The 8,786-nt window shown below is 36.0% G+C and overlaps 1 protein-coding gene across 1 annotated transcript in view; it reads left to right on the forward strand.

The window, feature by feature from the left end:
* The window catches only part of LOC105270836 (uncharacterized), a gene marked incomplete at its 5' end in the record, with an annotated part of 29,814 nt that extends 26,805 nt beyond the window's left edge, over window positions 1-3,009 (forward strand). Inside the window, one exon of the mRNA XM_011312029.1 lies at window positions 2,477-3,009. Coding sequence (XP_011310331.1) covers window positions 2,477-2,693 — 217 coding nt within the window. The remainder of the gene's footprint in view (window positions 1-2,476) is intronic.
* Between the last annotated feature and the right edge of the window lie 5,777 nt (window positions 3,010-8,786).

Raw genomic sequence — 8,786 nt, forward strand, 5'->3', positions numbered from 1 at the left:
AAACTTTTCGCCAAGTTTCTCGTACATTTTCCGAGACCCTTTCGTCCTATTATGTCTCGCTAAATTAAAAGATCCTTATTTTATTGATTTAAAAAATCAATAATTCACATTACTCCATCCATAAGATGACGTAATATTCAATTTCAAAGAGTATTTAATATATAAAATATTCCACAGTAATATTTAATTGGAAAATTAATAAATCTCAGAAATATTAATAAGTGAATTTTGAGCGACTGCGGTGGGACTGAGCCGAGAGATGAATTCATTGTATTCATGAACCCAATTGTTCCCAATTATTTTTATATGAGAATATCGAGACCTTTTTCAGCCGCATCCTTCAGAGATCTCTTGAAATTATTTCTGTGGAGCCAGGAAAACTCAAAACTCAAACCTTACATTCAAATTAAAAATAAATCCATCGATAAATATTGGCTTTAATTTAGCAATTCAAACCGAATGAAGAGGAAGAAAGCTGAAATGGTCCAGGTGTCGGGGCATCGATAATGGAGCATTTTAGCTTCTCCAATTGGCTCACCGAGTAAAGAGGGGTCTTGCAGAGGGCAAGTACCTCTCTCGGGCTCTCACCCAGAACCCTCGAGGTACCGATGTGGATAAAGTAAATTTAAGTGAAACGCCCCAGCCATTCTCCACTCTCGCTTTTTCGTCCCACATCAGTGTCTCCTTTTTGGGGTTGACTGCTGCTGATTCCTCTTTGTTCTTGGGGGAGTTTCACCTCGGTGTAAAGTGTAGATTCACGTTTTGCCCCCTTGATGGTCTCTGGTGCCGGTGCTGAACCGTTGAAAATTTATGAAATACATTTGCATTGCGATCGCCAGAAAACCTAAAGGAAAAAAAAATATTTTTTTCATAATGCAATTCAATTTTTTACTGCACTCAAGTGCGAAGTACTGCACTCAATTTTGTTAAGGAATCACTTGTTTATGAATAATTTTGCGAAAAGTCAATGGTCAATTTGGAACTAATCATTTCTCAAAATAATACCATCAATTTACACAAGAAAATTTATTGAATTCAGTAGTAATTTAACATTTCTCATAATTACGAATTAATCTGTAAAAATTTTAATTTTAGAGTGAAATATGAAAACATCTTTTTTGTCAATTATTTTACTCAGCTACAAAAAAAAGTCCTCTCGAATTTTCTGGTGAGACCGACGATTCACCAGGTTAAATATTCACAAAAATAGTGTGAGAACTCAGGAATAGAATTTCAATCCCAAAAGCAAACTCTTGAGAATTCCGCAGTTTTCCATAAAAATAGGAGACTATCATTTGAAAATGCACGATACCTCTTCCTTATTCATTGCCCCCAATCTCTCTTCCCGGTTATTCAACCGCCCTCGAAAATTCATCCACGAGGGGCCGAGAATCCCAGGGTTTCCTCACTCTCCTTCTCACGTTTATCATTCCAATTCTAACGCTCCAACAAACTGAACGAAAATACTTCAACACTATGTTCAGAATGGTCGAATCAAAAATTGAGAATATATTAACATCAAGAATTTAATGCAGAAATTGACAAATGATTGACGGAATTTGCCGTCAGGGTCTAGAATATCCCGACGAATGGAAAAACTCCGGTAATTTCTGAATCAAATAATGGAGAGGAAAATGTACCTTAAGCACTCTCGTCCCATTTATACGTAATACTCTTAATGAAGTACTGGAATAAATTCTCTTCTCAGTGGTAAGAACCTGCCCTATCCCAGGGGACGGGTTTTTTTTTTTTTTTTCTTCACCGGAAATGCCTAAAAATATATTCACAGTTCAAGTTGAAATCCAATCAGAATCGTTATTGATAATTAAATTAATACTATTCATTTGACTCATTCATTTATGGGTTCGTGAGGGGGGAATGACTAAAATTGCATTTTAGGTCATAGTGAATTAAATTTCATGTGCAATAGTCGAATTATCAATTTAGGTTGATTTATCAAGTCATTTTGGATTGATATTTGTCGATATGACTAGTTCTCGATGAAGTTAAATCAGAGTGAAAAAATGGGTTATTTGTTGGTGAGAATAAATCGATCGTCGATCCGACTATTTCAATAAATGATTATATCACTCGTTAATGAATTTTTTATCTACCATTTTGCCGTTGTTTAAATCCTCAATCATACATAATTTCGGTGATAACTATAATATTCCCCTTATTTTATTATTTTTTTTATTAAAGAGAATGATTTTCGTTAAATCCGAAATTGATACATGAATTCCAATGAATAAATTCCTTTGATAATTTTAAGTTGGCCACGTCATAAATTATCCAAATAATTCAATAAGGCCGTTTTCGTTTCTGGCGAAGTAACCCGAAATTTTGGATGAAAGGTACAAAAAGTTTCAACGCGAAATTTCGTAATCAATCTCTAAAACGTATTGTCAATGCAATTAGCATAATTCACTTGAGGAAGTTGTGGGTAAATGTTTTGATGGATGTTATCTGTTGCCAGATACCACAACGGTCCTCAACGGCTGAGCGCGGCGATGCGTCAAAGCATGGAGAAGGATCCTGTGGCGCCGGTCCTGTGGAAACCACATCTCACTGCACTTGATAGACGTGTTGGTCTCATTCTACAAGCAATAAGAGACTGCCTAAATCGCAGTGTCCAGCCTGATCGGCTTGTCGAGGAGAGCGATCAACAGCTCGATCAGCGAATAATACACTGAGAAAATAGTCATTTTCCGTAATGCCTCTCACAATTTTTCGTTTAGGAATTGGTCCGTCGAAAAATTGAAATTATTACGGAAAAAATGCCGTATCTGTGCGGTCTGTTCTCCATTGGGTTATTTTACGCCTTCATCTTGACAAGAAATTACCCCATCGTCACCGACCGGAAAAACACATTTCCGCACATGTTACCAATTTTTATTGCACGACGAGAGACTTTTTCGCACGGAGTGCAATAATTTTTCATCACTGTCGCTGAAATAGACTTTTTTGACAAGTACATCTTCACTCGCATTGAGGATGGCTAGATAAAAATTGACAAAACAAAATATCACTCTGAGAATCTTAAAAACCGGCCAATTAAATTATCATTATTAATTTGTGACGATATTGTGACAAGAAAGAGTTTTTTTTTCCAAAAGAGTTTAATTGAATTAATTGATTAGTTTTCAATTTCCAATTCTTCATTTTTTTGGTAGTGTTTTTCTCTCAGTGTAAAATATTTTCCGGTTATCAAGACGTACTTATCAAAAAATTTCTCAATGTATCTAAATTACGATAGTCCACTCGATCCAAATATTCGGAAATGGGGGAATATTTTTCATATGGGCACAATTGCTCCAACTAAATGTGATATAGTTATTTTTTTATGTTGTTAAGAGGCAAATGCTATTGATACATTTGTATTTGGGGACTATTTGAGTGAAAATGATGGAATTTTCATTTGTTACAGTTGTGAAGAGGCAATTTAGAGGCCGATTATTATTATTATTCGGCCAAAGATTTGGAAGTGATTGGCTAACGTGATATCTATTGATTTTTTTTATTAATTCCTGGCTTTTTTTTTGTTTATGAAAATTTGAACAGGGACTTTCTCCAAAAATTTTTATTTGTCATTGATTTTCAGGAAACAGTTGAACTGAAATGGACAGTCGTCACTGATTTTCCCATGACACCGTCAATTTTCAATGATCAATTTGTCTGAAAAAATAATTGAAAATGCTTAGTTTTCTTCGGCCTGTCTTTTTGCCTCTTCACGAGTAATTTTTTTATCAGTGGCTCGAATGCACGCGCAACTCTCCAAGGTCTCTGCATATATTTATGTAAATTATGTATAAATGAATGTCTGAAAGAGTGGAATTTGTTCTGCGACTAAGTGTAAGTAATGTACGATATCACAAAAACTTGTGTTTATTTACCCATTTGTTTTGCACTTGTTCTTTCTACTTGTTATTGTTGTAAATTTTTTCAATTTTAACGCGCAAACGCAGGTCTCTGTTTTTATGCTATAATTTTATTTAAGAGTTTCGCACTGAAAGCGATTTTATATCGAGTAAGGCTGCAAAAAAAAAATACGCGCAACAAAAGGAGTATGACAAATTGTGTGAGCTGCATCTTACGTATCTCGAGATGGTGGATAATTCGAGACGGATCATTAAAGACTCGAGGAAATAGTATTTAAAAGGACAATTATTTACTGGAGTAAAATGCGAGATATGGAATTGAATGATTTATCTCTCAATAAATAGCACTTTTTCTTCATTCACTTAATTTTTTAACAACAAAGCATTATTGTTCTGTATATAATCAATAACAACCGATATCTCTCATTTCAACTTACGCAGGTATTAGGGATAGGTGATTTTTTTTTTTTGTTGAAAAAAAGAAAAAGAATTAAGATTCAAAAGTGCGACCAGTGAAAAAAATCTCATCAATTATTTTCATAGTCAATATTTTTTCTCATTCGTTAATTAAAACTATGAAAATTTCGATAATCAATATTTATTTTCTCGAATGGTTTTCAATATTGATTTTTTTCAATCGCCTATCCCAGAAATAACGTGAACACAGAACTGAAAGATGGAATCGTCGAAATTTTTTTTCACTTTAATATCTCTATTTCATCATGAAATAGCAACGCAAAACCAAAACATATCTACAACGACATCTTCCTCAAGCTGTCCTGTTGATTTACGCGTAATAATTCATCCTCGAAGGTCCATTGAATGTACGTAGAGAATGTTATTTTTCGACTGCCTGTAAATAGGTGTCTGTTTCGTGTGAATTCTTATACATAAATGATAAAAGAGAATTTTTATGAATAATCCTGGACTATTAATTCATCTGGCATAAGGAGCTCATTCAATTGCACCATCTAAACAGCATTTCTGCTCGATTTAATGTTAACTTCATTGTCCATTTGGCCAGGGCGAGGATATATATGGCTCTTAACAACAAACGTTTAATTACAGCTTCAAGTTTGCTTATGACGGTAGACGTCTCAAGCAGGCTGACGCACGTTTAGCCCCTCTTCAACCCCTTCCTACCGTTGTTTGGACATCGAAATACAATTCACCACCTGGCTTTGTCATGTAACATGCTGAAAGCCTCATGATTAATAGGACGGGACCGTTGCTTAAATAACCACGGGACGATCCAGCAGGATCGCCATCACTTTAAACGATTTATCCGAATGTTCAATTTAACCTGAAGTGAACAACCCGATGGGTCCAATTGACATCACAATATTTTTGGCGAGTATTCGCCAAACTAATCAAAGTCAAGAGCATATTAGTGTAATAGAAATATCTAATCCAGTGAAAAAAATTGAGGGAAATTTATCGAGCGGTGCTCTATTCCAATGTATCCTCCCTCACCTCCCATAAGCACCAACAAAACACCAACATCTTACCGCAGGTGCACAAGAGTATGTAAACAGTGAACCGAACAGGGGATAGCAATCCCCACGAACAATTCCCCACTGTGTATACAAAGGCTTTTGGGGTTTTCGTCGTTGCGGAAACTACTGGGGGTACAGTTTCCGAGTGCTACCCTCCCGGAACGACATCTCCGGGGAATTACTATTTCAACGAGTCTTTCGTCCTTCACACCTCCTCAACGTCTCAATTTTTTCATGAAAATTCACATAAAAACGGCGGTTTAAGGAAAAAAAAAAGAGTTAAATTCCGGGGAATTGAGAATTTCAGAATATTTTTAAAATGTGTCTAAAATCGTGGTTGATAAAAAGAAACCACCGAATTAAAAAAGAATCACCGAAAATCATTGAATTTCCCTGGTTTTTTCAATAAATACACTCCCACCGACATGCCAGAAACACTGAAAATCAATTAGTGGAGAGAAGATCCTCTCGACAATCTCACGTGCCCTCCCAATACTTTTTTATCTCGACACGTGAATCATCGAAAAAGCGACAGGAGGGGGTGAAAACTTTTTCCCCAGAACCGACACGAGAAACTTTCAGAAATAGAGAAGACGAGGACCAAAAAAAAACTACATAAATAGAGAGTGGTTTGTCGAAGGACAGTGTAAAATAAAAATTTGTCCCGTGGGTTCTCGACACGAGAGAGTGGCGAACAACGCGGGGGTGGGAGAAGAATTCCACCCCTCCATTACCACCCGCCACCCCCTCGGGCATAAAATGTCGGTGTTAGAGTGTACGAGATTTGTTTACGAAACTAGTGGCTCTTGCTGGTCGAGCAGGGAAAAAAAAACCCGTGGGAGTGAGGGAGAAATTGTCGACAAAGACAACTCTCGCTTGGCTGGAAACTTTCTCACCCCTCAGCACGATCCCCTGGAAAAGCCGTCCCAATGTCGCCTTTTGTTGACTCTGCCCATCAGCCCAATGGAATTATTGTTATTTTTACGGGCTTGAGTTTTCTTCAATCCTAAGCAAAAATCCATATCGAGAAATCGTCTATCAACGTTTTACTTCCGAGTTGTATTTTTCCATGAGCGTATAATACTGTCTCGGATGCCCATCCCCTGCACTCCGTACAAAGATAACAAAAATGGTGGGTGCAATTTATGAAGCTGAAAAATTACAGACATTTTCCGCCTGCTGTTTTTCCCCACTTCTTATCGCTACGCGCACGTATCTGTACCTGTATTTTTTCTTGATAGTGACTGACACCGTTGGTAGGTGAGGTATTTATCAAATTTTGTCCTTGAAATACCATTATCTGGTGGACAACTCGTCGGTGAAGATGTCATGGGAATTCCATTTCGCTCATCTACCCGTTTTGGGGGGATATCTCGGAATATATGGGAGTTAGCAAAATTCTCGTAAAATTTTTTTTGCACCTTTTTTTTCCTTCTACAAAAAAAAATTATAATAAAAATTACGGTATCTTCCGTAGATAATAAGATAATCCATGAAAAGAAAATTATGAAACCAGTCAACTTGTCACGTGTTATTAATTTAGTAGCCATTAAAAAAATTGATTGATTGATAAATTGTCCGGGAATATTTCTGGAATTGGTCAATCAATTTGAAAGATAAATTTGAAGGGAAGATTGTGGGTAGAAATTCACAGGATTAATTATTGAACAATGATTATTAAACAACGATTATAGTAATAAACAAAAAAGGTAATGGTGAAAAAGACGGGTGCTTCGGTCACGTTTCGTCGAACACAAACATGGTACGTGGTGAACGAGTGCAACCAGCGTCGAGTGTTTGATTTTCCAATTGAGGGCAGTTGAGCGTTTTCCAAACGTTAGGAGTACGACAAAAAAAAAATGCCCCCTGCTAGAGGCAAATACAAAAAACGATGGGGAAAAAATAAATATATATATATAAACGTAACTAGAGCCACGTAGTGCGCACTTCTACCCGGATAGTGGCAATCGACCGCTCCATGATGGAGTTCATGGCTTTTTTTTCTAACTTGGTTTATCGAGGGGTTGCCAACCCTGGGAGATTGCCGGACGAATTGAATTTTGAGAGGTGAGAAATCGCTGGCATCAATTCTTCCGAGTCTCCAGTATCTTCAGGGAAGATGTTCGAAGTGTTTTGAAAAAAAAACTGAGAGAAAATATTATTCCCTTGAATTTATTCACAATTGTTAAGTGCATTTCCCTTGCAAAAAAATATGTGCATTTTAATTCCTAATTCGTATTCATTAGAAATTGACAAAAAATTTAATTATTTTTTCCCGATAATTGAATAATTTGAATCGTTTAAACTAGGAAATTATGGGTATCAAATTGATGATTTAATTGAAATTATAAAGAAGGTGGGAAAATAATATGGTATTGGCTAGTTATTTTGTGGTATAATTCCTATTATAGTCAAAGGAAAGGACAACAAAAGAAAAATCATAATGGTTCGACAAGGAGACACTCTTCTATTCCATGAAAGAGTACAATAAACATTTTGATTGAACAGAAAAAACTTCCTCGAGGCCTTTATAAACTGAAATTTCTAGGATGGACTGAAGAAGCTTTCACGCGAAAACTGCCGATACGAATGAAATTTATTCATCGTCAGGGAAATAACTTACTCCTTTAGAATGCAGGACTGTTAAAGGATCAGGGAAATCAACGTCATGCCGAGTTTTTACATTTTGAATATCGAGAGACTTCCACCAGAATGCATTTCAAAGAAAATATTTCCATAATCACGCGTACATTCGCGCCACGTTGAACGTGATGGGGCATCGACGGTTGAGCGAGTTTTACATTTTCCAAGGAAAATGAGATGTTGTGGACAACCGATCCGTTGAAAAAAAAGGCTTCGGGGGACCGGAAATATTTTTTTATCAAAATAATTTCAATTTTTTTTTTTGTAAATGTCTAATCAATAGAAATATCGTTTAAAAACTGAATATTTGATAATCGAGGAGATATCCAGTGAAATTGAAAAATTGGAAATTTTTGAAAACGAAACTTTTTCAAAATATATACGCCTAATGAAACTATACTTTTTGAAGAAGTGCGTTGTCTAATCGTCAGCGTGCTTGCCTATCACGCGAACGGCCAGGGTTCGATCCCGCCATCATTTATTTTTTTTTTTAATAATTCCAATTTTTTCTTTTGTAAATGGCTGATCAATTGAAATATTGGTTAAAAACTGAATAGCTCCTCGATGTTCATATTACCCTGATACTTTTTCAAAAATTTCGAATTTTTCACTTTCAGTGAAAATTTCAGTGAATAGCTCCTCAATTGTCATGTTCCCCTGATACTTTTTCAAAAATTTCGAATTTTTCACTTTCAGTGGAAATTTCAGTGAATAGCTCCTCGATGTTCATATTACCCTGATACTTTTTCAAAAATTTCGAATTTTTCAC

The sequence above is a fragment of the Fopius arisanus genome, unplaced genomic scaffold, assembly GCF_000806365.1.
Source record: "Fopius arisanus strain USDA-PBARC FA_bdor unplaced genomic scaffold, ASM80636v1 scaffold00095, whole genome shotgun sequence".
Taxonomy (NCBI): Eukaryota; Metazoa; Arthropoda; class Insecta; order Hymenoptera; family Braconidae; genus Fopius; species Fopius arisanus.